At 60.5% G+C, this 27,647-nt stretch overlaps 3 protein-coding genes across 10 annotated transcripts in view; 2 read left to right on the top strand and 1 right to left on the bottom strand.

Moving 5' to 3' along the window:
- RAD9A (RAD9 checkpoint clamp component A) overlaps positions 1-16,887 on the top strand; it is a 59,609-nt gene extending 42,722 nt beyond the window's left edge. Inside the window, exons 3-13 of one of the 4 annotated variants that reach the window (XM_023654555.2) lie at positions 2,079-2,167; positions 10,912-10,982; positions 11,451-11,579; positions 12,001-12,115; positions 12,204-12,303; positions 14,204-14,313; positions 14,411-14,520; positions 14,605-14,669; positions 14,761-14,898; positions 15,661-15,871; positions 15,960-16,887. In XM_023654555.2, coding sequence (XP_023510323.1) covers positions 11,574-11,579; positions 12,001-12,115; positions 12,204-12,303; positions 14,204-14,313; positions 14,411-14,520; positions 14,605-14,669; positions 14,761-14,898; positions 15,661-15,871; positions 15,960-16,055 — 951 coding nt within the window. In that variant the 5' untranslated portion in view covers positions 2,079-2,167; positions 10,912-10,982; positions 11,451-11,573 and the 3' untranslated portion in view covers positions 16,056-16,887. Of the gene's footprint in view, positions 1-2,078; positions 2,168-10,655; positions 10,826-10,911; positions 10,983-11,450; positions 11,580-12,000; positions 12,116-12,203; positions 12,304-14,203; positions 14,314-14,410; positions 14,670-14,760; positions 14,899-15,660; positions 15,872-15,959 lie in introns of those variants that run through there. The other 3 variants (XM_023654553.2, XM_070230219.1, XM_070230220.1) reach the window with 3 other exon arrangements.
- Positions 16,661-19,931, bottom strand: PPP1CA (protein phosphatase 1 catalytic subunit alpha). Its single transcript, XM_023654556.2, has 7 exons — positions 19,771-19,931; positions 19,127-19,258; positions 18,745-18,975; positions 18,041-18,145; positions 17,397-17,620; positions 17,180-17,314; positions 16,661-17,104 (listed from the first exon to the last, which is right to left on the bottom strand). Exons 1-7 carry the CDS (start codon positions 19,823-19,825, stop codon positions 16,994-16,996), a joined length of 993 nt encoding a protein of 330 aa, XP_023510324.1. The 5' UTR covers positions 19,826-19,931; the 3' UTR covers positions 16,661-16,993.
- Positions 19,932-20,803: 872 nt separating this feature from the next.
- TBC1D10C (TBC1 domain family member 10C) lies at positions 20,804-26,933 on the top strand. 5 transcript variants are annotated; one of them, XM_001917490.4, is made up of 10 exons: positions 20,804-20,917; positions 21,188-21,360; positions 22,095-22,194; positions 22,424-22,531; positions 22,618-22,724; positions 22,921-23,035; positions 23,742-23,807; positions 23,932-24,121; positions 25,813-25,967; positions 26,269-26,933. In XM_001917490.4, exons 2-10 carry the CDS (start codon positions 21,209-21,211, stop codon positions 26,614-26,616), a joined length of 1,341 nt encoding a protein of 446 aa, XP_001917525.1. In that variant the 5' UTR covers positions 20,804-20,917; positions 21,188-21,208; the 3' UTR covers positions 26,617-26,933. The 5 variants fall into 5 exon arrangements, with proteins under 5 accessions (XP_001917525.1, XP_005598397.1, XP_070085054.1 ...); XM_005598340.4 differs by having other exon boundaries at positions 20,836-20,935; XM_070228953.1 differs by having other exon boundaries at positions 20,853-20,935; positions 21,094-21,360.
- The last annotated feature ends 714 nt before the right edge of the window (positions 26,934-27,647 follow it).

Consider the following 27,647-nt stretch of genomic DNA (forward strand, 5'->3'; position numbering starts at 1 on the left):
CATCAGAGCCTTCACTCCCCATTCCTGCCCTGATGCCCCCAGAGGAGGCAAGGCGCCCGTCAGCCCTGCCACAGCCCCTCCAGCCTGTGGGTCAGAGCAGTCGTCGTGGTCATGACCAGTGCCGGACTCCCAGGACGGCTCTTCCCTTTTCTGCGCTGCGAGGACTGGGGTGGGGGGGTGGGGGGAGTGGGGAAGAAGTTTGTTTTCAATTACCTCACTGGAGTGGGACAGACTTTGTTGTTGGGTTTTTTTTCTCTTTCTTTTTTTTCCCCTAAACAAGGAGAAAAAGAGCTGGGAAAGGGGAGCTGGCCTGGGGTTGGGGGTAGGGGACTTTCTGGGGCATCAGCAGCAGCTCTGATGAAACCTGCCTTGGAGGGGCTCTTCTGAAAAGTGCTGGGGGGGGGGGGGCTCCCTCTTCCTCCTCATCCTCCCTCCCCCAGCCGGAACGCTGGAGTTTCAATGACATTCTTGGCGGGTGAGCCCGACAATCTTTTGATGCCCAGCCCAAGGTCAAGAAGGCAGATGCCCAATGGGTGACTGGCACTCTGGCTGGCCAGGAGGTCCCCTAGCAGCCACCCTTTCAGAAAGAGGGAGCCACAAAGGGGAGAGGAGGGAGGGGAGAGGGAGAGGGGAGCAGCTCCAGTCCTCCTCGGGTTTGCAGCCTGCTCCTGTGGAGTGTCTGCACAGACAATGTGGTTTGGATTTGGCTGAGCCCCCTCAGCACCTTATAAAGCACCTTGCTGAGTCAGGGAGAAAGCAGCCCCAACTCGGGAGGGGAGGAGGGGGCCAGGAGAGAAAGGGGAAAGGGAGAGAGGGGAGCCGAAGGAGGCGGGTGGGGGCTGAGGGAGGACAGAGAAGCCGCGGGCAGGACAGAGGAGACACAAAGAGGAAAGAAATGGTGGGAGTGGGAGGGAGGGAGGAGGCAGGACCGAGGAGGAAGAGGAGCGCACCGCAGTGGAAGAGGAGGGCGCTTACTGTGTTGCCCCCCCACCCCAAGCGAGCGTTCACCTCAGAGTCTAGAAAGCATTGGTTTGCAGGAACTGAGGGCTGCGGCTCTGAAATGAGGACCCAGGCCAGGTGGGTACAGGGACAATTGGCTTCCACACAGCCCCCCCCCCGGCTTGCTGCCGCGACCCCACAAACTGGGGAAGTCATATTTTCCCTCTGCCTCTTGTCTGGACTTGCATCCCTGCCCTCTCCCCTCACGCGGGGGGGCCAAGCCTCTCCCTTCCCCCATCTCCCCCACTGCCAAAGGGAAAATCAGCTCCGTCTCCAAGCTGCCAGTGCCCCTCTGCCATGTCTGGGCAAAGGCAGCAGGCTAGGAGCTGCCAGTTGGGGTGGGGTGGGGTGGGGTGGGGGCTGGAATAAAGACTATGCCTTTATTCTGCCAAATCCCAAGTGAGGGTGGGCTGTTGGAATTGGGGGGAGAAAGAAGAAAGCAGAGGCAGAGCAGGAAGTAGCCCCTCCTGGGTTTCTGAGGGGTGGCCGGGCACAGGTGGCTGCCCTCTGATTTCTAGCTGGGGACCTCATGAAAGTTCCTGCTCCCCTGTGGCTCTTATAAAGGATTCTTGTTGGGGGCCCTTCTAGCTCTAATAATCTGGGCTTGCTGGGGGCAGGGAGCAGGGCAGAGGTTAGAGGAGACCCTGCTCCGGACCTTGAGCTCCAGATCCATCTGTCCCATGGTGCTTGTGCAAGCATTTCCTGAGCCCCTTCTGGGTGCTAGGCCCTGTAAAGGACAGAGGGACAAGGAAAACCCACCTGCCTTCAAGAGATTCACAATCTTGTGACAAGGGGCACTCACTAAACCATATGCGATCAGAGGATGGTGAGGGAAGGGGAGCTCTGGGAGGAGGTGGAGCTTCCGGGTGGAAAAGTGGCTGGATGGCAGGAGGGACAGTGGCAACCATAGGCAGAGGTGCCGAGGTAGCACTGGGCATAGCCCACATGGCTCCCTGCAGGGGCAGAGGGCCAGGCTGGGAGTCAAGATGCCCGGCTTCCAATTAGCCAGCATGGCCTTGGGTCGTGGCCATCACCTCTCAGTGGAAGGGGATATGACCACCTCTGCTCTCCTCCCACAGGATGGTGGCAGTATCAGCGAATTGATGAGGAGAAGACTGCTTTGCTGCCTTCTCTGGTCTTCCAGACTCCAGGCCTCACCATCCACAGGGTGAGTGGCAGGGCTGGCACCAGGTGATGACTGAGCTGCCTTCCGAGGGTGTAGGGGTGAGTCAGTATTGTCTCAGGGACAGGCTAGGGTCCCATTGTTCCTCCCTCGTCCTACAACTAGCGTCCCCAGGGAAGGTCTCCAGATGCCCAAAAAACACCATGTCCCACACAGCTGCAGAATTGGCATTGAAGGTGCCCTAGCCCCGGGGTGTCCTGGATTCCCGAACCAGGGAAGCCTGTAGTCTGGTCCCCTTTGATAGGTGAGCAGAGGCGTGGTGTTGGAGAAGCCCACAGAGGTAAGAAATTCACTAATTCATTCATTTGTTCACCAGACATTCCATGCCAGGTCCCAAGGACACAGAGAGGAACGCTGAGAGGCCACAGGGTTGAGGGGAGGAGGCTGACCTGTGTGCAGGCAGGAGAAGCAGGGACCCTCCACCACAACTCTGTCAGCCTGCTACCAGGCCTGGCGTCGCTTGGTGACACGTTACTCCTTTGGGCCTCTAGTTTAAACGTACTGAGCTCTCACCAGGCTTCACATGGGCGATCTCATTTCTTTCTTACAATAACTCTACAGATTAGGAAGTGTTCTTTCCCCATTTTATACATGAGGAAACTGAGGCTTGGTAAGATGAAGTCATCTGTCTCAGGTCACACAAGTGGTAGAAACAGGACTGGAACCCAGGACTGTCTGCCTTCAGCACCATGCCATTTTATATGGTGCAGGTGCAAACCTTGGGGCAGGGGTGGGGTCACTGAGGTCGGGGGACTCTTGAAAGAAGAGGCTGGCAGCTGAGAGCAGCTCCAGAGATAGCAGGACTGGCTGAGCACCCCGGGCTATGAGCTATCTAACCAGGGCATGCCTGGTCTCTTCAGGACACTAAGCCCTTCCTTGGGACAGAAAGAGAGTCCCCATGTGCCTGGAGCAGGAGACCTGGACTCTCCTGCCCACCAGTCACCACCCACTCCGGACATGAACTGACTGTGTGACGCTGGGCCAGGCACCCTACCTTGCCGCCCCAAGAGCGCTTGAGTCCAGGCTCAGAGCCCGGCCTGAGCTGCCAGGGCCTGACGAGGCCCCCTGGGACCCACATCCCTAATGCTCCGCTCCAGTGTGAACGTGCAGGCGCCTGGGCCACCGAGGGCAGGAGGGGGAGGGAAGGCAGCAGAGGGGTGCACTTGCCCTTTCTCTCCAGTGGGCAGAAGCCCAGAGGGCATTGCCTCACCCTGAGCTGGCCATGATGTCAGCGGAAACCCCGGGGCCTCAGCAACAGCCCTACCCTGCCCTGCGTCCCCCACCCACACCTAGACAATCTCCGGCCTCCTGGAGGACACTGGCCCCCCACACCCTGCTTCCCCGTGAAGCTGAGAGGAGCCACGTCCTACTGCTGCCTCTCCCCGGCCCTATCTCCCCGTCTGCAAGGATGTCTGGGTGATGGGTGTGTGAGGAGGGCCGGGGCAGAAGGGTTACCCCCAGGTGTTCAGCTCCTCCCTCGCCCGCCAGGAGCTTTCCCCGCCATTCTCTCAGGATGTTCCATTGCCCTGGCCAACCCATGCCGCGGGCTCCGTGACTCCGTCTCCCCTGGCAGAGGAGTGGGGTTACCTCTCCCTGGGCTGGAAGATCCTTATCCTGCCCTGCTGAGTCACTACCGGCTCCTCCCGCTCTGTCCCCTCCCTCCCCACCCGCCTCCCTCCCTCAGGCTTCTCACGGCTTTCTCCAGACTGTCTGGGTTCCTCAGGGGACTCACCCAGGGGTCAGAGGATGGACAGCACCTTCCCTGGGGCCATTGGGCAAGTGACCTTGGGCAAGTCACTTGACCCCCCCCCCACACCTCAGTTTTCTCCTGCATAAAACAGGGATGACGATAATGGTACCTTCCTTAGAATAAGGGATGACTGAGTTAATGCAAGTAAAATCTCTGGCACTTAGCACCCAATAATGGTAAATATTATTCTTGTCGGCCCCTCATGCCCTATCCTCCTGTCTCTGCTAATGATGTCCCCTCTCTAGTCTGCCACCTCCCCCTTGCAAGTCCCCCATGTCTACATGTCCCCACCTTCTCTGTTCTTTTCATTCTGCCTTCTTCCCGAGGCCCGTCCCCATCACCCCCACTCTGACTCCCCACACAGGGCACAGACACAGACTGTCTAGGGGCCATTGCTCATCTCTCCTCCAACAATGAAGGAGTCCAGAGGATTTGACCTTGCATCCTAGACAGCCTCCTCTTAGGGATTTGGTGTGTTGAAGGGGAACAGTGTGAGCCCTGAAGGAATGGGAGGAGCCAGCGGATCCTGGTGTGCAGGGGCCGGCCCCATCTGTCTGCAAGGCGTGGGTGGTTTGGGTCTGTGAGGAGCTCAGCCCTCCCCGGCCCCCACAGGCACCTTTCTGAGGTCCACCTCGTGGTCCTCAACAGAGCACTCTGAGCATTCGTCAGGATCAGCCTCTGACCACTGCAAAATTTGTCAAATGAAGTAGCGACTCCGGAACTCAAGAAGGTGTGCCAAGGGCTGTGGTGCAGAGAAAGGAGAGGTCAGAGGAGAGAGGAGCTGTCAGGGAAGACTTCTAGAGACCCTGGGGAGAATCTGAGTGGCAGAAAGGGAAAAGCCACTTCTGGTCTGGAGCCAGTACCGAGGCAGGGGGGGAGCTGACACTCAGACCTCTGGGGTTCAGTCACCCCTCAAAGCTTTCGGAAGCACCTCCTATATGTGCAGACTGCCCTGAAGAACAGTGTGGACCTACAGAGACCCACACCCTGCTCTCCTGGGATAGAGGGCAAGATGGCTCCAGAGCCGCCCCCCTCTTAACTAATGGTCTTCTCCCTGCTCTGCCCTCGGTTCCCTGAGGTCTTCCCTGTCCTCCCTCCACTGCAGGAAGCCCATCTCAGCCAAGAAGGATGGCTTCTCGGGCCCTCTCTCCTCGGGTGCCTAGCTCAGCAGGCAGCAGCGAGCTGGGGCCCACAGTCACTTGCTTGCCCGATGCAAGGCAGAGCAGCCTGGTCTCTGTTCTGGGAGCTGGGACTGGACGCGGTGTCTGTCTCCCTCTGCTGGTCCCTCAGGGGACAGCCCGGCTAGATGCTTTCCCCAGAGCTGATGGTGCCCCTGTCTCCCCAAACAGAGGATGGCGAGTGTTGGGGCGGTTAAGGAAAGGGCCTGGGGACTCAGGCTGGGCCCCAGCCTGCAGGAACACGGCACTGCCTCCTGGGTCCCTGCAGGCCGGAGCCTGCCTCCAACAGGGGCCCCGAGGGGTGGTCTGAGGGAGGCCAGGTAGCCTCCCCGATGCCTTCCCCAGGGGCCAGCGGGCCCCGAACAGCCTCCTTTCCCTTCCAACCCATGAATGGAGCTGTCATCCATGGATTATCTAAACCTTTTGTGAAGCTATTTCTCTTTCCAGCCGAGACCACATCTTGGGGTAATGAGTTCCATCGACGTCCCCCCCGCTGGGCGAAGCACGCTGCCTTTGATTTGTCCTAAACTTACCTCACTCGCGCTCCAAGGGGGCCCTGTAACTGCAGCATGCCAGGTTGTGGTGAACAAGCCGGAGCTTTCCCCTTCCCATCCCCGCTGTGGGTTTAAAAAATTCCATCCCCTCTCCCCTCCACCTCCAGCCCTGCGGACTGAAGAGACCTGTCTCTCGTCTGCACGTGGAGCCCGGCAGTGTGGGCACAGCCGTTACTCATGCCAGCCTCTGGTAGCTTGCGAGGATGGCAAGGCCTCACATTCTCCTCACGAGGCAGAGGGCACCGAGGACCCAGAATCAATCGAGGCATGGGCTGGTGGCAGCAGCCGCAGCCTCCCCTCCTGTCCCCACCCGAGTCCTCAGGGTATTTTCCAGTCCCCGGGCTCCAGGCCTTTTCTTTTTAAAGTTTCTCTGGGGGGGGACTTTCCTCCCAGGTTCCTCGATTCACCCTTGCTTTGTCCACACTAATGACTTATTTTAACCCCGGTCCTGGCCTTAGGATACTGTGAGGGTACTCTCCAGAGATGGAGGACGGAGGTGGTAGGACACAGCAATAGCAACACTGACGGTGTGTACTAAGAGCTCTATAAACATTGGCTGAGTTCATCCTCACGACAGCCCTGTGAGATAGGGTCTGTTATTGCCCCCCCCCCCCAATTTACGGATGAGGAAACTGAGGCTCAGAGAATATAAGCAACACGTCCATTTGTACAGATCCTGAAAGCGATGGAACCAGGATTCAGATGCAGGCAGGCTGGTGCCTAGAACCCCACTGTCCTCCAGACAGACAGACAACTTGAGTTCAAGTCTTGGAACCTCTCTGAATCCTATACTCTTCAGTCTTTCCACATATGCTTATGAAACCACTGCTACGTGCCAAATTTGTTCTGGTTGCTGGGAGAAATGCTGGGGAACGGGAAAGGCCTGGGCAGCGCTTGCCTGTGGGGTCTGGTGGCACCTGGTATGCCACAAACGCAGGACATGTGCGTAAGTAGCACTCTGCCAGCTTAGTGCCCCCAGCAGCTCAGAGCTGCCTGGCTCGCTTGGTTACCCCAGAGTAACCCACAAATACCATTGTCTGTGTGTGCACAGCACAGCAGACTGCCATCAGAGCCTCGGCACAGGCCACTCCCTCTGGTCGGTCTCTGCCCCAGAATGGAAGCCACAAGAGTGAGGATTTTTGTCTTGAACTCTCTTTCCCGAACTTAGAAAAGTGTGTCTAATATGCGTTGAATGAATGAATTACTGAGCTCTGGGGATTCCTGCGACTTCAAGACCAACCAGTTGGGTGAGAAATGGTGGCTGAAAGGAAATTTCCCGACAGATAATTATTTTAAGAGTTGATACTGTAACCACTTCCCCCATTCCATATCTGCCCCCCGCACACACACATTCCCACACGCTTACATCCTCAAGCATTTGTAGGAAACCACCTCTAACGGGGCAGTGGCAAAGACTGTGAGAACTTTGGGTCTGAAAGGATCCTGAGGGAGCCTCTCATCCAACAGACTCATTTCATCAGGGAGGAAACTGAGGCCCAGAGAAGGGCCTCGCCTTCTCCAGTCTGGCACGGACCGCACATCGTCTTTGGGTCCCTAGACCCATCCCTTGCCCAACACAAAGGGCCCCTGATGGTTTTGAGGCCCCCGTCCCCCACTGCGCATCCTCCCTTCTGGCCCTGGAAGGTGCTATTGGCTGCGCCAACTGCAAGCCCGAAGAGGCTCTTGGCCTCAGATTGGAGAGCTCCCTGCCAGCCCCCCGACCTGGGGGAAGCAGGACAGCCAATTACAGCTCCAATTACAGGGCTGTGGCCTGATGAGGGGCCCAGGGAAGCCGGGGGACCCCTTCAGGATCATGGCGTGTCAAGGTTGGAAGGGACCTCAACAGGCATCTCATCTTACCAACCACATTATACAGACAAGGAAACAACCACAGAGACAGGGAGACACTGGTATAAAGTCACAAAGGTTGTCAGTGTTGAAGCACACACTAGAAACCCGGGACTCCCGATTCCCAGCTCTACGCTCTTTTCTGGTGTCCGAACCCTTCAGAAGGGTGAGGTGATTCCTGACTTTTGGCAGGTGTGTGTGTGTATGACTGAAGAAAGACATTAAAAGTCCTAAAGAGGGGCCGGCCCCGTGGCCAAGTGGTTAAGTTCGCGCGCTCTGCTTCAGGGGCCCAGTTTTTTGCTGGTTGGAATCCTGGGCATGGACACGGCACCGCTCATCAGGCCATGCTGAGGCAGCGTCCCACATAGCACAACCAGAAGGACCTGCAACTAGAATACACAACTACGTACTGGGGGGCTTTGGGGAGAAGAAGGAAAAAAAAAGATTGGCAACAGATGTTAGCTCAGGTGCGAATCTTTAAAAAAAAAAAAGTCCTAAAGAGTTACGTCTCTCCCCCTTTCCCCAGGGCCTCGTTCCAAAGACCTCAAGGCCACAGGACCTTACAGCCCCACGGGGGTCAGAGCCAGAGGCACGGCCATGTGGTCATTCTCAGCTTCCCCTGCTGGCCTTTCAAGGAGCTTTGGCGTCTTAGGTCCTGTTGCAGTCCGGCTGCGCAGGTCATGGTGTGGGGCAGGCATGGAGCTGCTGGGGAGGCTACGCTGATTCACACGGGGATAAAAAGAGAGGGAGAGAGATTCTGAGAGGAGGAGGAAAGGTAAGGACGAGAGTAGCTAATGCTAGGTTCTTTTGTCTCTTTGACAGACCGTGGGGGGACAGCTGTTGCCTGGGGAAGAGGGGCACTGTGGGCAGAGGCTGCAAGCGGGATTTGTTTCTCTCATCACAGCTGCGTGCTAAAAGCGACTGAGGGGCAACTCGGCTTCATTTGGATCACACATTTATTCACTGAACACACACTTAGTGACCATCTACTGAGGACCAGGCCCTGTGTGAGGCACAGGGTGGGTCCAGCAACAAGACATACTCCCTGCCCTCACGGGGCTGACATACCCATGAGGAAGACAGCCATTAAATAAGTAGATACACGTAGGAAAGAACGTTGAGTTGTGGTTAAGTGTTGCGTATAATACAGCAAGGGCTCAGCTGGAGAGTCTGGGGACAGGAGGGCACCAGGGGCAGAGAAGGCCTATCTGCGGATGGGCAGCTGAAGCTGAGCCCTGAGGAAGAGAAGGAGCCAGCATATGAGAGGGAGGAAGAGCATCCCAAGTGGTGGGAACAGCAGTGCAGAGATCCCAAGGTGGAAAAGGATGAGGTGGGTTCAGGGAACTGATGGGGCCAGCCGGCTGCAGAGGAAAGCCAGAGACAGGAAAGATGGGTGGGCTGGCTCCTTGCAGGTTCAGGGTAAGGAGCTTGGATTTTATGGCAAATGTAGTAGGCGGCAACCACTGGAGGATCTGAACAAGGGAGAGGGGGCTGGCCCGGTGGTGCAGTGCTTAAGCGCACACCTTCCGCTTCGGCGGCCTGGGGTTCGCCAGTTCGGATCCCAGGTGCGGACATGGCACTGCTTGGCAAGCCATGCTGTGGCAGGCGTCCCACATATAAAGTAGAGGAAGATGGGCATGGATGTGAGCTCAGGGCCAGTCTTCCTCAGCAAGAAGAGGAGGATTGGCAGCAGATGTTAGCTCAGGGCTAATCTTCCTCAAAAGAAAATAAAAATAAACAAGGGAGAGGTGCGACACAGATGTTTCAGGAAGGTCACTTTGGTGTCATACAGAGAGTGGACTGGAGGAGACAGCCTGGAGGCATGAGACCACTCAGAGGGCTCTTACATCCTCCAGCTGAGAGATGACAGTGGCCTGAGCCAGGGTGTCAGTCGGGGAGATGGAAGAGGAGGGCAAAGTGGCCATCTGCTTGGGAGGTGGAGCAGTCAAGACTTGCGGAAGGATCGCAGTTTGTGGGGTGAGGGAGAGGCTGCTGTCAAGGATGACTCCCAGTGATCTAAATGCCTGGATAGAAGTGGTGTCATTTGCATTGATTCTCCTCCCAGGAAGGGGGAAGGGAAGAATTACTCCCCGCCCCCCACCCCGGTGCTCTAGGGAGGGGCCGGCTGAGAGCAAGGAGAAGGAGAAACAGAGTAGGGTCCAGAATTGCAGGCCAGGAGCCGGAGGGCAAGGGGGCCCGCAGACAAATACAGCCTACTCACCGTAGACGGCACGAGAGGGGCAAGACCAGGCCGGCCCTACAGGAACGCAGGGATGCCCAGGGTCCTACACAGAACCTTGGTGCGGGGGGACTGGAGGTCAGCGAGCCCGTGCAGGTGATTCCCTCCCACCTTACACACGTGGGGACTGAGGCCCTGGGCAAGGGGCAGACCTCCCCGCTGATGAACCCTTCCTTTTGCACAGTCCCGGAGTCTTTTTCAAACGGCCCCATAAGCAGGAAACGTTTCCAGCACTTCGCAGCACTGCCCCTCATTGCTTGGCAGCCCCCACCCCTCTGCGAGGCTCACAGACCCACTTCCGCCTCCAAGGGCAAAGCCCCCCGCTGAGCCTTTACTCTCGCTCTTCCCGTGCCAGGTAGCCCTTCCGCCCCCTTCTACCCGGGGAATCTTCTGTTCTTCAAGGCTCAATGAAGGATCCTCAAAGCCAGAGTGAACGGCAACGTCCCACCCCGGGATCCTGCAGCAAGCTGCTTCAGTCTCTTTTTAGCGCTGCTGGTTGCTGCCAGTGTCCGAGTCCCCGGCCCGGACTGGGTGCGCACGGTCTCGCTTCGACCCGGTCGCCCCGACGACGCCCAGGAAATCCGTCCTAAATCAGTGACCCAGGAGTGCGGGCCCGCACGGCTCAGGACTCCGAGCCAAGGGCTCGCTCCCCCGCAGCGGCACCTCGTGTCCCGGGCCGCGTCCTCTGTGCTCCCCGCGTTCGCGGGCGCAGCCGCCGGGACCCCAGGGGCGCGGGAGGCCGGGCGGGCCGGGACTGCGGGGACCTGCAAGCGCGGCCGGCGCCGGGCGCTCCCCGCTCACGTGACCGGGGCCCGCCCCGCTCCAACTCCGTCACGTGACGGCGGGGCGGGCGAGCGTTTTTCTCACGTGACGGAGGCGCGGGTGTGTGGACCAATGAGGACGCGGGGGCGGGCCCGCCGGGGGCGGCGCGCGGGAAGGGAGCCCCCGCATCGGCGGCGGGCGGCGGGGGAGACCCGGAGGGGGCCAGCCGCCAGTCTCAGCCCGCTCGCAGGCCAGGCCCGGGCTCGGGCTGGGGCAGCATGAAGTGTCTGGTCACGGGCGGCAACGTGAAGGGTGAGTTGGGGTCGGCCGGGGGGCGGGGACACGTGTGACGGCCCGAGGCGCCAGCCTAACCCCCGTTTCTCCTCTCCTCCCCGCAGTGCTGGGCAAGGCTGTCCACTCCCTGTCCCGCATCGGGGACGAGCTCTACCTGGAGCCCCTGGAGGACGGGGTGAGGGGCTGCGATGTGCGGAGGGCTGGGATGCCAGCAGGGAGGCCCTAACCTGGGCGAGTCCCCTCCACCGGGCGGGGGCCGGTGGGCAGAGTGTCTGCTGAGTTTCAGTTTCCTGCCCGGCCGCTGGGGCTTCACGTTGGGCCCTGTCATCTTCCCAGGCCAGTGCGTGAATTGAGAGCAGTTGCCCTCCCTGAAATGCCCAGTGGCGGGTGGGGCGACTTGGGGAAAGGTAGCAAGAGTGCTGACGGCTCTGTAGGGCCCTTGGCCATGGGAGCAGCGCTGAGGTGGACTCGGGGAAGACTTCGTGCAGAAGGTACCCGCTGACTGGAAGGAGAAGGGAGGATGTCCACAGGTGATGGTGGAGTTGGAGGGGATTAGGGCAAGTGTGTGAGCACAAGTGGACCAGAGGGCTGGGCCTGTCGCTGCCCCTTGACCGCATCCCTCCCCCTTCTTCTCCTGGCCCAGCTCTCCCTCCGGACGGTAAACTCCTCCCGCTCGGCCTATGCCTGCTTCCTCTTTGCCCCGCTCTTCTTCCAGCAGTACCAGGTGGCCACCTCTGGTCAGGACCCCCTGCGCTGTAAGATCCTGATGAAGGTGAGACCCTTCCCTCACTAGCGCAGTGCACCCCTGCCCCACAACCCCCACCAGCAGTGCATCTGCTCTCAGGCACTGAGTAGATACTAACTGGGGAGAGAAACTGTGCAGAGCAATGCAGTGCAAAATGCAGTGAGGGCCTGGTAAAGACACCCACAGACGGTCATGGGGGTATGGAGAGGGGTACTGATTCTGCCAGGGACCTGGAGAGAGTGGTAACATTCAGGCATGTCTTCCAAGGCATTCCAGATATGGGGAACAGCATGAGCAAGGGCCTGGACGTGTGTAAACATCCTGCATGTTGCGGGAGCTCCTTTCCTGGTGCAACAGTACTGAGCTGGTGATGGGCCAGGGCCTACAGGGGACATGAGAGCTGGTTGGTGGAGGCGCAGCACTGGGCTAATATGTTTCCCCCACCCAGTCGTTCCTGTCCGTCTTCCGCTCTCTGGCGATGCTGGAGAAGACTGTGGAGAAATGCTGCATCTCCCTGAATGGCCGGAGCAGCCGCCTGGTGGTCCAGCTGCACTGCAAATACGGTGAGTGGGCAGCCGGCTGGCCAGGGGGTCCCTGGAGTGTGGGGGTGGAGGTTGGCGAGGCCTACTGAGACCCTCTCTGCCCATCCAGGGGTGAGGAAAACTCACAACCTGTCCTTCCAGGACTGCGAGTCCCTGCAGGCTGTCTTCGACCCGGCCTTGTGCCCCCACGTGCTCCGTGCCCCAGCAAGGTGAGCACGCGCCCTGGCTGCAAGCTGAGCCCTGGGTCCCTCTCTTCTTCCTGGGGCCTCGAGGGTCCATTTAAGGAAGGCGCCTTCTGCATTTTCCCTGCAGGGTTTCTGTGAACCTCAAAGAGTCCAGCCAGCTCAGTTTGCTCTCACTCGGGTCCTTGTCTGGCTCTTTAAGGGCAGAGGCTGGAGTGGAGGACGAGCAGGGTGCTCCCTTCCTTCACGCGCCTCCCTGTCTTCAGAAGCCTGTGTTCTCCACCCCAGAGGTCCAGCTTGGCTTTCTGGTCACTCAGACTTTCAAGTCATTCTGACGCCTCTTCTCGAGAGGAGGTCTCTGGCCTGTCCTCATATCTTCTCTGGCCTGAGCAGCCTTGAAAGTCCCTTGTTAATCTTTGTGGCTCAGGGGCTCAAAACTCTTCTCTGGCCTGGTCATCCTTCTGGGAATGCTCCCCGTTCAAGGGCAGCCTCTCTTCCTACCTGCCTGGGCTCCAGCCTTGAGGAGTCCCTCGGCAAGGCAGGAGGCTGAGTGGGGAGGTCATGGTCCACGAGGCCTGCCTGCACAAGCAGCTGTAGGGTCGAGCCCTTCCGCACAACCAGAGCATCTAGAGGCTGTGCAGGACCCGAGAGGGGGGACTCCAGTGGAGGCGAAGTTTCCTGGTGAAGACCACAGAGAGGAGTGGTTCCCCTCCTGCCCTGTGCTGGACGCTGCTTGCATTTAAGTGGCCCAAGGGCTTGTTCATTTCTTTTGCTAGGCATAGGATGCGATAACCCGAAGGTCCCTTTGGGTCCTGACAGTGTGTCCTTCTGCGTTCTATTGAGATAGCACTGCTCAGGACTCCTTCAGGTAGAGAAAGCAGGAAGGCTGTCACCTCTAGCCTGGATTTGAGACTATTTCTTTCTCTCTCTTTTTTTTTTAACTTTTATATTTATTTATTCATCTTTGAGGAAGATTAGCCCTGAGCTAACATCCACTACCAACCCTCCTCTTTTGCTGAGGAAGACTGGCCCTGAGCTAACATCCGTGCCCATCTTCCTCTGGTTTATATGTGGGATGCCTGCCATACAGCATGGCTTGATGGGTGGTGCGTAGGTCCCCGCCGGGATCCGAACTGGCGAACCCTGGGCCCCTGAAGCGGAATGTGCGCACTTAACCACTGCGCCACCAGGCCAGCCCCCTTTTTCTCTTTTTTTTAGTGAGCAGTTGTTGCTCTTTCTCTTAGGGACACCTTCAAATACATATAAAAGCAGATGTCAGCTTCTGTCCCAATTGTTTTGAGGCAAATTCCAGATGTTACTTCATCTGTAAATATTTGTCAGTGTGTTTCCCTAAAAGCAAAGGATTTCAGGGCTTTTTCTGAGGGCCGAGTTTATAGGGACAGCATGACTGTGGTTTCCCACCCGTGGATGGGCAGGTACTGCCTGCCCAGTGCAAACAGCCCATCCCCCCTGCTGCCTTCTCTGAGCCCCGCTCTTGTCTGCCCGCTCCCTTGCAGTGGACTTCTCTCCCACAGCAGCCTGGGAGCCTTCGATGGGGCAGGGGCCTGTCCTCCTGCCCGCGTGCATGCTAGGCCTGGCCCACGGCATTTATGGGACGCTGGTGTGTGTTTGCCGCCCTGCCTTAGGTCCTCGGAGAGCAAAGCCACTGGGCAGGGCTGGGCCTTGGGTGTACAGTCACGCGTCACTTAACGACAGGGATCTGTTCTGAGATGTGTGTCATTAGGTGGTTTTGTCATTGTGCAAACATCATAGAGCGCACTTACGTAAACCTAGATGGTATAGCCTACTGTCCACCTAGCCTACGTGGGACTAATCTTATGGGATCACCATCGTACATGTGGTCCATCGTGACTGACTGAAACGTCATTATGCGGCACACGACTGTAATGCTGTGCCCTCTGTACAGGGTCCTAGGGGAGGCTGTTCTGCCCTTCCCCCCTGCCCTGGCCGAAGTGACGCTGGGCATTGGCCATGGCCGCAGGGTCATCCTGCGTAGCTACCAGGAGGAGGAGGCAGGTAAGGGAGCTGGACACAGCCTGGGACAGGGAGGGGAGCTGGGGTGGGAGGGGGCGGGGCCCAGAGGCCCTGGTTTCTCCTGTCCCTGCCTCCACAGACAGCACCATCAAAGCCATGGTGACTGAGATGAGCATCGGGGAGGAGGATTTCCAGCAGCTGCAGGCCCAAGAAGGAGTGGCCATCACTTTCTGCCTCAAGGAACTCCGGGTGAGGCTCCCCGCACACACTCACCACCCTGTCCTCCCGGCCTGCCCAGGGCCTGGCCTCACCGCTCTGCCTCTCCCGTCCCAGGGGCTCCTGAGCTTCGCGGAGTCAGCAAACTTGTCTCTCAGCATTCACTTCGATGCTCCGGGCAGGTAATTCCCAGCCTCAGGACAGGGTGGGGAGGGCTCTGGGATGCCAGGAGCTGAAGGGCCCTGACCTTGCGGGGACCCATCTCCTGCCCAGGCCAGCCATCTTTGCCATTGAGGACTCTCTGCTGAACGGCCACTTTGTCCTGGCCACGCTCTCGGAGCCGTACCCGCACTCCCAGGACCTGCGCTCCCCGGAGCTCTGCCGGCCAGCGCCACAGCTCCAGGCGCACAGGTGAGGGCCCCCCCACCCCGTGCACCCTGACCTGAGCCCGCTCCTCCAGTTCCTGCACCTCCCCCACACACACTTCCTGTCAGGCCCCAGCCCCTAGTGTTCATGGCTTCCAGCCGGCAGGCTCGGCCTTCCTGGTCAGCTGTGCTCGCAGAGCCCTCCCACCCAGGGAAGTGTCCCCAAGGTCGGGCTGGCTTCCTTCTCTGGCTGAGGCCTCCCCTTCGAGTCTCCCCCAAGGCCAAGGAGGGAAAGGGCTGCCGGGAGGCAGGGGGCTGCTTGGGGTGGGGGAAGCAGGTGGCTGGAAGGGCAGGTGGGTTGGGGAGGATGGGCCCAGTGTAGTTTAAGCAGAGGAAGTTTGGCCTGGCCCCCCGCCCAGCATGTCCCTGGGCTCCAGTGCTCTCCAGCTCCTGTCCCCTGGGAAGGTGGGGGCTTAGGCCCCGGGTGGCCCAGCTCACAGGACTTGCTGCTCCCCTCCCCCAGCTGAGCTAAACTTGTCCCCAGGATGCCTCCCTCAGGCCCCTACCTGAACTCTGATCAAACGGATTCCAGGCCCACCCCCTCCAGGAAGCCCACCCCCTCCAGGAAGCCGCCACTTAACCCCCCCTGCATCCTCTCCCCTCCAACTCAATCAAGAAGTAGTAAAACCAAGAGATCACCAGTGATCAAGAGCTCCCTGCAGCCCTCTCTGAGCCTTCCAGGTTGGGGCTCTGTGTCTGTACCCCCTCCTCTCTCCTTGTTCATCGATGACACCATCTCTATCTGCAGCACACCCCTCCTGGATGACTTTGCCAATGACGACATTGACTCTTATATGATTGCCATGGAAACCACCGTGGGCTGTGAGGGCTCCCGGGCACTGCCCTCCCTCTCCCTTCCACCTGGCCTCCAGCCCCCTTGTAGCCCTGGCCCCCACTCAGAGGAGGAGGAAGACGAAGACGAGCCCAGTACAGTGCCTGGGACTCCCCCACCCAAGAAGGTAGGGGCCAGAGTTGGAGGCAGGGGATGGGAGGCCAGGAGGGAGCAGCCTCCAGAAATTCACTCAGCTTCCTCTTTTCTCCTTCCAGTTCCGTTCCCTGTTCTTTGGCTCCATCCTGGCCCCTGCACACTCTCCCCAGGGCCCCAGACCTGTGCTTGCTGAAGACAGCGAGGGCGAAGGCTGAACTGACATCCTCAAGTCTGTGTCAAGAGGCCCTGGGCGAGATGCAGCCACAACCTCCCCTTGCCCCGGCACTGGCCAGGGGCAGGGCTGGGTCTCCGCCCTGGTGGGTGGTAAAACTCAGCTGGCTGGTCCTGCTGCCTCCTCAGGCCCCGCCTGGCTATTGGTGACTGGCCCTCCAACCCCCAACCAATCATGTCTGTTCCCAGGCTTGGCACTGAGCTGCCACCTGACAGGAGGTCCTTCACTTCTTATTCCGACCATGTGTCCAGGGCTAGACCCCTGCCTTCTTAAGCCCACCTCCCTAAGAAAAAAATCACAATGGGGCTGCTGGCCCCTGCTGATCCACCTTCCCTGCCAATCATGATCTCTCTTCCTTAAATTCTGGGCACACCTCTGGGATCCGCTGTGGCTGGCACAGACTATTTTTCTTGCTTTCTCGATACACTTGGCCCTGGCTTGGAATTCTGAGCACCCCTGTGGACCTGAACGTGTGGCTGGAGTTGCCCTGCTGGGGCCTCGTGCCCAGTAAGCCTGCCCTGTCAAGTGGCTCCAGGCAGAAGGGCTGCCAGGCCCAGGTGTTTGGGACAAGGGAGACAGAGGCCAGAGTGAGAATCCAGCTTTGACCTTTATTCAAGAGACCAGATGGGTTGTCCCGGGGTCCAGCTGCCAGCCGTGAGGCCAAGCAGGGCTGGAGACCCACAATCTGGCCCTGCTTTGCCCTGAGCTGCAGCCTCAGCCCCAGGATCCTGCTCGCAGCCACCACAGGTGCAGGCAGAGGGAGCCCTGGGGGACCGGACGCTGCTAGTGATTCATTAAAAAAAAAATACACCAAGGCTCCGTGTTCCCCGTGACGGTGGGCCTGGGGAGCCCGCGTGACCCCCACGGCTGCATGATTTCTGTACAATCCACCAGCTGGGGTAGAGAGCGGGCACGCGGAGGCTATTTCTTGGCTTTGGCGGAGTTGCGGGGTGGGGTGATGGGCCGGCCTCCAGGGTTCAGGCCACTGAACTGCCCGTATTTCCCCTTGTTCTTGTCCGCGGGCTTGAGGATCTAAGAGAGACAAAGCTGGTCAGGCTCATGGGACCAAGCCACAGGGCCACCAGCCCCTTCCTTCCCGTTTCCCACCTGGAAGGAGCACATGAGCGTCTCGTCCACGCTCATCATGGCACCTGCGTTGTCAAACTCGCCACAGTAGTTGGGAGCTGAGAAGAGTGTCACCAGCTGCCGCTTGGCAAAGAACTCATAGCCATCTTCCACCACCTGGAGGGGGATGGGGGCAGCTAGTTCAGCGGGTGCTGGCTGCCCAGGCCCCACTCCCACCGGACCAGAGCTGCCAGCCCACCTGGTGCGCCCGGCAGATGAGGTCCAAATCGTGCTTGTGCAGGAACTTGGCCACCACCTCAGCCCCGAAAGTAAAGGAGACCCCACGGTCGTTCTCGCCCCAGCCCTGCACGTCCTTGTCCGGGTCGGACCACAGCAGGTCACACAGCAGCCCCTGGTCAGGCACGTCTGTGGGCCGCATGATACGCCGAATCTGTTCCATGGACTGCAGGTCGGGCGACAGCCCTGGGGGGTGCAGAGGGCAGGTCATTTCCTCAAATAAGCATCACAACAAGGACCCCCTGCTCCAGAAAGCCTTTGGTGGTCAGCCTCTGCCGGCCCCGTCCCCCACCTGGCGGTCTCCTGGGAGCCCAGGCAGGCAGAACTCATCACCTTCTGCCTCTTCAAGTCTCTGCCCTTAAGGAGTCAGAGCTCCTTGGAGAAACGAGACAAGTGAATTCCACGCTCCGTGCTGAGGCCCCCACGGGGGAGTGAGTACAGCCTAAGACGGGTGCGGGGCACTTCCTGGAAGAAGGGATATCCAAGCCCAGACCCCAGGGAGAGCTGTTCCAGGCACTAACAGCTCCATCGCGAGTCCCCCGGGGATGTGGCCGGGCTCCTCCTTCCCAAGCACTCCCTCAGCAGGTGCCCCAGAGCCGCCCTCACCTCCGTGGCAGCAGAAGATCTTCTCGTCCACGATGGCAGCGATGGGCAGGCAGTTGAAGCAGTCGGTGAAGGTTTTCCACAGTTTAATGTTGTAGCGTCTCTTGCCTGCCCAGAGGAAGGAGATGGCTCGTGAAGAGGCCTGGGTGCTCCACCCTCAGCCTGGGTCTCTCGGCCCTCCAGGACATTTTGTGGGCTGTTTAGACACAGCTGGGAGAAGAGAGTGGAAAGCAAGAAGGAAAACCCCCACCCCACTGCCTGCCAGCATTCTAAGGGATTCTAGAGCAGCTGGGTCCACAGGGACCCCCAAGTTCCAATCTGGAACAGCCTCAGGGTTGGCACCCACCCGTGAGCAGGGAGCAGGGCCAGGCCAAGACCAGGTCTGGTTTATCTCAGCTTCTGGCCGGCACAGTCCGGTCCAGATAGGCATCCTATGTGCTTAAGTAACGGATGTACTGGAGGGAGTGTCACCAGGCAGGGCCCTGCATTAGAATATGGTCAGCTCTTCAGTCAGCAACCATTCACAGACCCCTCCTGAGTGCCAGGCCCTAGGCCAGGAGGGCAGGGCCCTGCCTTCACGGAGCCCACAGTCCAGCAGGTGTCTGCCAGACATGATATCCTTACCACCAGGACAAGGTGAGGGTCCCACCGAATAGCGGAGGGAGCTCTTCAGGACCTGGGCAGCCCCAGACACCCAGCCCACTCACACTCATCATAGAAACCGTAGATGCGGTTGATGCTGGCACACTCATGGTTCCCGCGGAGCAGGAAGAAGTTCTCGGGGTACTTGATCTTATAGGCCAGCAGCAGGCAGATGGTCTCCAAAGACTGCTTGCCCCGGTCCACGTAGTCCCCCAGGAAGAGGTAGTTGCTCTCTGGAGGGAAGCCACCATACTCGAACAGCCGCAGAAGATCGTAGTACTGGCCATGGATGTCACCTGTGACCCAGGGAACCGGGTCAGCAACACTAGGCGCAAGGTCTAGACTTGAATCCCGGGCCAGGGTTGGGCTCAAGAAAAGAGGGATCCAGGGACTTTGGGAGGCCAGTGCCACTTTCAAGAAGCAAGGGAGGCTGGGTAGGGGGCTCACCACAGATCTTGAGGGGCGCCTCCAGCTCCAGAAGAATTGGCTGGCTCAGGAAGATCTCCCGGGATTTGAGGCACAGACCACGGATCTCGTTCTCTGTCAGCTGTACATTCTTTCCAGGCCGTGAGCCCTGCACTGGGGGCGGAATGGGACGTCAGGACCCTCGTCCCTCAGGCAGGAGGAGGGTGGGTGACACAGGTGGCCCCAGGGGCACTTCTGGAGGCTCCCAGGCCCCTCCTTGCTCAGGGGCAGCTGTTGCTGTTGGGCCTCCCGGGACCTCCGCCTCAAGCCTCCCAGGACGAAACCCCAACTACCCTCCAGGCACTTGAGGGGACTGCCACCGAAACCCCATAGCAGGACCCCTTCCCGGGGGTGGGGTGGGGGGGCTAGGTTTCTCAGGCTGCTCCCTCATCCCAAGAGCCCTGGCCACCCCGTGCGACCCCGGCCCAGGAGAGGGGGCTGCTCCCGTGCCGGAGCGGCCCCAGACCTCCTAGGCGCGCCGCGAGGGGAGGCGGCCGCGGCCCTCGAGGCCCGTCCCCGCCCAGTCTAAGCTGGCCCTGGGAGCCGCAGGCCCGCCCGCGCGCCACTTCCGGGCCGGGCTGGGGGCCAGGGCGCGGCGGGCGCCCACCTCCCCCGCCCCGGCCAACCTTCCAGCAAGCGCCCGATGATAGAGTCCAGGTTGAGCTTCTCGCTGTCGGACATGGCGGCGCCGCCGCTCCGGCCCAGCAGCTCCGGGCCCACTCCTGCCTCCCGCCCTCCCGCGGCCTCCTTCCGGCCTGGCACTCCTTCCGCCCTCCCCGGCCCGCCCCGGCCCGTCGCCCCGCCTCCTCGGCCGCCCGCCCCGCCCCGCCCCGCCCCGCCCCGCCCGGCCCGTCCCCGAGGCCCGTCCCGCCCCGCCCCGCCCCGCCTGCTGCCCCAGCGCTCTAGCGCCTCCGCCGGACGCCGAGCGCAGGGGCGCCGGAGGCCCGGGAGGCGGGGCCTCGACTGTGGGCGGGGCTCCGCGAGCCTGGGGCGGGGCCTGCCCGGTGGGCGGGGCTTCGTGGGGCAGGGTTGAGTCTGGCCCCGCCTCTGAGGAGCACCCAGTCTCTTGGGGGAGGATCCGGGGCCGGAAGGACTGTAGAAGTTGTTTTTCTCTTTTAAAAGCTAAACAGTCCTGCCCACTCCTGCCCTGGGCGGGAGGGCGGTGTGAGCACGCTGATAACCGTCTCCCCAAAGACTGCGGATTAAGTCTTCGAAGTGCAGAAAAGGAAACAGCTTTAGCGATCGCAAGGGGCTGGTCCAAGACCCGGCCTGACTTTCACGGAGGACCTCTACCTCCTGAGTCTCTGTGGCCCCCAGACACTGACCTGACCCAGACACTTGCCGCAGACCTCCGAGCCCATTTTGGTCCACACTGCCTGTGGTGCGCACTAATTATTATTTTTTTATAAGCCCCATCATAATCTGCATCGTGTGCTTGTTAAAAGCATTACTTTGTAAAGAATAAACATTAAATAAACCGTAATTCTTATAGGAACCCCGAATTGGGTGTTTTACATGCCAGTAACCTCAAAACTGGAGATGACCTGGTCTGTCTGGCTCTTGCAGACCTTGGCCTCATCTACCCCCCTAGCACAGGAACCCAAGCCTGCAGCCACCGAGCCCACGGGGAGGGTGGGAGGAGCCCATGGCCCAGGGGCACTGGGCAGGCCGGAAGAGCCTCGGGGAGGAAGGGGGGGGACACCCCCCCACACTTGGGAGGGGCCCCCCAGTGGGTTGCTGAAGCTGCGGCTGTGGAGGAAGTGAGAGGAGGAGGTGAGGTGCAACTGGGAGGTAAGCTGGGCTGGTGGGGACGGGGGCTGGGCCAGGGGCTACTTCCTGTACGGAGGCCTGGCCTCTCTGCCACTTTGGGGCCTAGCCCCCCCCAGTAGAAGAGAGAACAGAAGGAGCTTGGTGAAATACCCTGAAACCTCCCCCCTCTGACCCTACAGCCAGGCCCTCAGGCTGGGGACCAGCTGGATGGGAGCTCAGGCCCAAGGCCGGCCAGGAGCTGCCTCTCACACTGGCTCTCCCCACGTCTTGCAGCCTGTGGCATCGGGGGGCACCATGGCCCAGGCCCTGGGGGAGGACCTCGTGCAGCCTTGTGAGCTGCAGGATGACTCCAGTTCTTTGGGGTCTGACTCAGAGCTGAGTGGGCCCGGCCCATATCGCCAGGCTGATCGCTATGGCTTCATTGGGGGCAGCTCGGCAGAGCCAGGGTAAGTGGGGCAGGAATGGGGGTGGTGGGGTACTGGGATTGAGGATGGGGTCTGAGGGCTGAATTCTAGAGTGAGGCCCAACCTCAAGAGTCCTGGGGCCTAGGGACTCAGCCAGTGCCACCCCTCCTCAGGCTCCAGGTGGAATCCCAAGGCTGGCAGGGCTAGGGGTAGGCTGTCCCTGTATATCTCTTTTACCCCCAACCTCTGAAGGTTTGCACCCACCCTTAGGGCTGACCCTTCCCCTTTTAATCTCTGGCCCAGGAATCACAGATCCAAATCATAAAACCTCTTCTCCCACCTTCACCCGTTCCCAATATACAGACAGAAAAACAAGTCCAGAGACAGATAGGAACTTGCCCAAGGTCACACAGCAGATCAGAGCCAGAACCAGACTCAAACTCAGGACTCCTGGCTTCTAGTCCAGGGCTCTGTCCACCCAGCTTCCCCTGTGAGCTGTCTGTGTCCCTATCCTGGGGGACAGCCAACTAGACCCTCCCCCAACACACACCTACACACCCCTTCAGTCTTTCCTGTTTCCGCCCGCACTGGAACCACTTTCTTTCCTGTCCCCATGACAACCACTGGCAACTCCTGGGTGACAGGTCACCTCCAGGGCTCCCCAGAGATCTCCAGGGCCAGGACCTGGACTCACCCAGGTAGCGTGCAGGATGGCAGATATGGGCTCTAGGTAACGGCTGCCCAGCACCTGCATGTATGTGCCGTGTGCCCCCCAGACCGGGTCACCCTCCTGCAGACCTCATCCGCCAGCGGGAGATGAAGTGGGTGGAGATGACCTCTCACTGGGAGAAAACCATGTCTCGGCGCTACAAGAAGGTGAGGGGACAGTGGTCCCACCCAGGCTTCCTTGGCTCATTTCCCTTTGCCTCCGCCCACGCCCTGGCAAAATTCACCCATCCTGTGTCCCGCACCTCCTGCTTTTTCTCCCACCACCCAAAGTGCCCCCCAACCCCTGCCCAATGACAAGTTGTGCTTGGGGCCTGCCGACAGGAGCAGGGGAGGCTAGCCTGGCTGGCCTAACGGGGCCCCTTGGCCTCGCCCACAGGTAAAGATGCAGTGCCGGAAAGGCATCCCCTCGGCCCTGCGGGCCCGGTGCTGGCCCCTGTTGTGCGGGGCCCATGTGTGTCAGAAGAACAGCCCTGGCACCTATCAGGTAAGGGGGTTGGCAGGGGTCCTGCCTCCCTTCCCAGAGCCCCTCATCACTCTGAGCCCTCATAGTCATCTTCTGCCCACCCACAGGAACTGGCTGAGGCCCCTGGAGACCCACAGTGGATGGAGACCATAGGCAGGGACTTGCACCGCCAGTTCCCTCTGCATGAGATGTTTGTGTCACCCCAGGGTCATGGGTACGAAGCCAGTGATGCCCAGGGCCCCCCAGCCCCACAACCCCCAGGCGCTTCGGCCCAGTCTCCTACCCCACTTTATATCCTTGCATCTTGGGGGACCCAGCGAGGCCCAGGGGGCTGAGGCCTGGGCAGACGCTGCAAGAGGGTGGGAAGGGATGCCCAGAGGACTGGCCCCTAATGGGGTCTTCTGGCACAGGCAGCAGGGGCTCCTGCAAGTACTCAAGGCCTACACCCTGTATCGGCCTGAACAGGGCTACTGCCAGGCCCAGGGCCCTGTGGCTGCCGTGCTGCTCATGCATCTGCCCCCAGAGGTGAGTGCCCTTGACCCTGCTCCAGGGACCTGAGACCCTGAACCCTCAGCCCCAGTGGGACCCAGTGATCCATGACACCCAACCCCAGGGACTCTGACTTCAGGGACCCAAGACTCTTGATCCCCCAATCCTAGTGACCTAATAATCCTATGTCCTGGACCCATGACCTCCAACCCCAGGAACTCTGGCGTCAGGGACCCAGGATCTTGACTCCCAGATCCTGTCCTAGTGACTCGGGGCCTCATGACCACCAACCTCAGTGACCTTCACACCCAATGACCCTGACACTGGGAACCTGGGACCCTTGACCCCGACCCTTACCCCAGTGGTCCAGGAGTCTGGCGTTCTCGCCTTGACCTCATAACTCCTGATTCTGAACCCTGTGATCCCTGACCCCAATAACCCCAGGGACCCAGGATTTGAACTTCGAGACCCTCCTAACCCTTGGCCAGTGAGCCCCAACCCTGTGACCCTCAAATTCAGCACCCAGAGCCCTGTGACTTCCAACCCCTTAAACCCATCAGTTGGCCTCCATCTGGGTGGGGGAGGCTTTTGGTAACCGCTCCCCCACACTAAGTGCATGCTCCTGGCTCCAGAGTCACCCCAGATGGTGTCTAGGTCCTCTCCTGCACCCCTTTCCCCTGCCCTGCAGTCCCCTCCATGGTCCCCTCTGTGTGGGCACTCACGGCCTGCGCCCTGCCCCCAGGAGGCCTTCTGGTGCCTGGTACAGATCTGCGAGGTCTACCTCCCCGGCTACTACGGGCCCCACATGGTGAGAGGCTGGGATGCGGCCAGAGGGTACAGGGGGAGGGGCTGGGCAGGCGGGTGGCGGCCTGGGGACCCAGGGGACAGAGGCTGGGCTTTGGGAGTGGAGGTGCTGATGGGTGTGGCCGCAGGAGGCCGTGCAGCTGGACGCCGAGGTGTTCATGGCCCTGCTGCGGCGGCTGCTCCCGCGCGTGCACAAGCACCTGCAGCAGGTGGGCGTCGGGCCCCTGCTCTACCTGCCCGAGTGGTTCCTGTGCCTCTTCGCCCGCTCCCTGCCCTTCCCCACAGTGCTGCGTGTCTGGGACGCCTTCCTCAGCGAGGGTGAGTGGGGTGGCTGGCTGGGCGGGTGGCGGTAGGGGGCGCGGTGCCCAGGGCTGGGAGCCTTGGGGTGCGAGGTGCTCACCAAGTAAGCACGTCAGTTCTGCTCTGCCCCGCCTACCACTGCCAATCCTGGCCCTGGGTCTGGGTGCGCCAAGGGTGATGGCGCCCTGCCCAGCTCCGGGGAGACAGCCCAGCCCCTGGCCGCACATCACCACGGTAGTGAATGGTGGCTCCTGCCCGCTGTGATGAGACACCACAGGGAGGGCAGGCTCTGCGTGGGGCTGGGCTGGGTCTGGGGAGGCTCCCCCTGAGGCAGATGGAGCAGGAGCTGGGGAGACCACAGCAATGGAGGGGCTCAGCGACTGGGCACAGTAGGGGCATGGCCCACAGGTGAGCCCTCGCTGGTAGCAGGCACTGCTCTGGACACTGGGGGCCACCTGAGTGAGCGAGACCTACATTCCGCTGGGGGTGGGGATAGGAGGTAACCAAATTAACAAGATATTTATAGATTTCCATAAGTGCCACGAAGAAAATAAAACAGGGGACGTGACAGAGTGTTAGTGGAGCGGCGGGAGGACGTGCTGTTTTTAAAGATGCTCCGGCTGCTCCACGGAGGAGGCAAATGGGCAGGGGCGGTGTGGAGGGTGGGAGGCCAGGAAGGACACTGTCCACAGGGTCCAGACTGCAGATGACATGGCGTGGGAGGTGCGTGGAGAGAGGTATAGTCAGAGAGGTGGACGCCAGGGCCAGGCCGAGAGTGGGGGCGAGTCGGGGCAGAGCTGAGCTAGACTCTGGGTCTTTGGAGCCCCGGCTCGGTAACCCCATCAGTAACCCGCCTGCATTCTGTCCACGTGGGATGCTGGCGGTTGCACCTAAAAAATGGTAGATATCAATCACTAGATTTATTGAGTACCTGCTATGTGCCCAGCTAGCTCCAGGCCCAGCCCACTGGGAAAGGACCACGGACTGGCTTAGAGCTCTGACCATGAGCGTCCAAGTCGCCATCTACGCGTCACCTTCCCTCCAGCCTCAGACCTCGAGGGCGGGGCAGGGCAGGGCCCAGTCAGTGTGGCTAAGCCATCTTTGCCCTCTCCACCGCGGACAGCACTGCTCCAGGCTCCCGTTCATAATCATGGTGACATTCGTAGTTGCTATTGGCCCTTTACAAGTCACAGTTGTCACTAGACCTCACTGGTCCCCTAACTACTCTTCTCAGCTGATCTGAGGCTGTCAGGAAGGGATTCTGAGGCTCTGGGAATGGCCCAAGGTCACACCCACGTGCGTGTATGTTCGTGAGTGTGTGCACGTGTGCACCATGCTCTTGGCTTAGGGGTGGGGAGCTCTGTCTAGAATCTCTCTAGAATCAGACAGTCACAGATGTGACCTGGAAAGGCCTTCAGGCACCCCTGGCCCTTCCGTGTGGAACGAGGAGCTGAAGCCCAGGGACAAGGCTTGGTGTGAGGTTGGCAGTAGCGCCTGGCTCCTGCAGGCCACTCTGCCCAGGAGTGTCTGCGCCTGCTGAGACTTACTCACCGGTGCCCCCACATTGCGACCCCACTCTCAGTCGTTGCTCCTGGCCTGAGTCAAGGCTGCAGAGCAGCAGGAGGGCAGAGGCTGGCTGTGGGCAGGTTCAGGTGTGGAAGTGGGGAGGGGCAGGGCTGGTCCCCCACTGAGTGAGCCCCTGCCTGCAGGTGTGAAGGTGCTGTTCCGTGTGGGGCTGACGCTGGTGCGCCTGGCGCTGGGCACCGCAGAACAGCGCCTGGCCTGCCCGGGGCTCCTGGAGACACTCGGTGCCCTGCGAACCATCCCCCCAGCCCAGCTGCAGGAGGAGGCCTTCATGTCCCAGGTCAGTGCCCTTTGCCTGCCCTCTGCAATGGGCCAGCCCCTGCTGCACAGCTGGGGAAACTGAGTCCCAGAGTGGGAAGTCAGACTGAGAACCGGCGTTCAGTTCCCTGTCCTCTGAGCAGAGAGAATGTGAAAACCCCAGGCCTCCAGTGGCTTTCTATGACTCCCTTAGCGAGGCTGTCTGTCAGCCCCTCAGCCCTCAGCCACTTCCTGGGGCTGTCTGCTGCCCGCCCTCGTCAGGACCTCATGGTTTCCTGCCCTCCCCCGGTCCAGGCAAACTCAGTACCAACCGCTCCCCACAGGTGCACAGCGTGGCCCTGTCCGAGCACGACCTGCAGCGGCAGATCAGAGCCCAGCTCGCCCAGCTGCCCGAGTCGGCGTCCGGGCCACCCCCACGGCCACAGGCCCGCCTGCCCGGGGCTCAAGCCATCTTTGAGGCCCAGCAGCTGGCAGGGGCGCGGGGAGGCACCAGGCCTGAGGTGCCCCGAATCGTGGTGCAGCCCCCAGAGGAGCCCAGGCCGCCCCGGCGCAAACCCCAGACCCGAGGCAAGACTTTCCATGGGCTCCTGACTCGGTCCCGGGGCCCCCCTATCGAAGGCCCCTCCAGGTCTCATCGAGGCTCCACTTCCTTCCTGGACACCCGATTCTGAAGGTCCTGCTTCTGAAGGGACCGTGGACTCAGTGTCCCCCAGCCCCAATTGCCTGAAGGGCTGATGCCAGCCTCACAAATGGGCACTGCACTTTAAGGCTGGGATTTGGTGACTCGGCTCCCCTCGCACGGACTGTATCAGGCACAGGGATGAAGGAAGGGGTAGGATTTGGGGGACCCAGGCCCGCCATCTGCCCACGGAGCTGTCCTGGAGCCTGGGCACTTGCAAGCATCAAGCTGGCGCTAAGGGTTGTTGGCCGGGCTAGGGGACCCCAAAGGGCTCCTGGGAGGCCTGGAATAAAGTCTGACTGAGCAGAAGCCTGGATGGAGTTGGATCAAATGCCTTCCACCCCCAAACCCGAGACCAGAGGCCCCTTCCTCTCCCGCCCTCACCCCCACAGCCCCACCTCTCCTGGTCCAGCCCTGGTTCCCACAGGACACCCGAGGCTGCCCATTGGCTGCTGGCAGGTGTTTACCAGCAACAGGAACCAGTGGTGAGCTGCCTTGCCCAACCTCTTGGGGGCAGGTAAGGCTCCCGCACCTGTAGGAGGAGGGCCCCCCAGGTGGATGCTGGCCCTAGAAGTGGGATTCTATCCCCTGTTCTGCCCCCTGCGCCACTGGTTCGGGACACCCAGGGGTGGGTAGACTCTAATCCAAGTCCGCCCTCCACCCATGGTCCTGGTCCTGTCCACAGAGAGAGCCAGCGAGAACAAAGGCCTAGTGTGCCAAGACAAAGGAGAAAGGTCCCACTGGCCCTTGCCCTCTCCCTGAGCCCGGCTGCACCCCCTTGGGACTGCCGCCATGGAAACCCCCTCCCACACTCTCTAATTGCCCCCATGGGTGCCTGGGGTGCCTGGGACGTGAGCCATCGCCAGGAGAACGGGGCTGGTTCCATGCTGGCTTGTGTCCCTGCAGTGCCCGTTCCCGGTGTCCTGCCTCCCTGAGCATCCTCCCCCGAAGAGTGGAGGGTAGGGGGCACGGCAGGATTCGGGGGTGCCGGGAGAAAGTTTCTGAAGTCGCACTTAAATGGTG

The sequence above is a fragment of the Equus caballus genome, chromosome 12 (assembly GCF_041296265.1).
Source record: "Equus caballus isolate H_3958 breed thoroughbred chromosome 12, TB-T2T, whole genome shotgun sequence".
Lineage (NCBI taxonomy): Eukaryota > Metazoa > Chordata > Mammalia > Perissodactyla > Equidae > Equus > Equus caballus.

Excerpts from the sequence above, each read along its gene's own strand:
- PPP1CA (XM_023654556.2), bottom strand. The coding sequence starts at position 19,825 with ATGTCCGACAGCGAGAAGCTCAACCTGGACTCTATCATCGGGCGCTTG. Across the intron at positions 18,146-18,744 it reads CTACGGTTTCTATGATGAGT|GCAAGAGACGCTACAACATT; the intron begins GTGAGTGGGCTG and ends TCCTCTGGGCAG. Across the intron at positions 17,621-18,040 it reads GATCTTCTGCTGCCACGGAG|GGCTGTCGCCCGACCTGCAG; the intron begins GTGAGGGCGGCT and ends TGCACCCCCCAG.
- TBC1D10C (XM_070228953.1), top strand. The coding sequence starts at position 21,122 with ATGGGAGCTCAGGCCCAAGGCCGGCCAGGAGCTGCCTCTCACACTGGC. Across the intron at positions 23,036-23,741 it reads TCATGCATCTGCCCCCAGAG|GAGGCCTTCTGGTGCCTGGT; the intron begins GTGAGTGCCCTT and ends CCCTGCCCCCAG. Across the intron at positions 25,968-26,268 it reads AGGAGGCCTTCATGTCCCAG|GTGCACAGCGTGGCCCTGTC; the intron begins GTCAGTGCCCTT and ends CGCTCCCCACAG.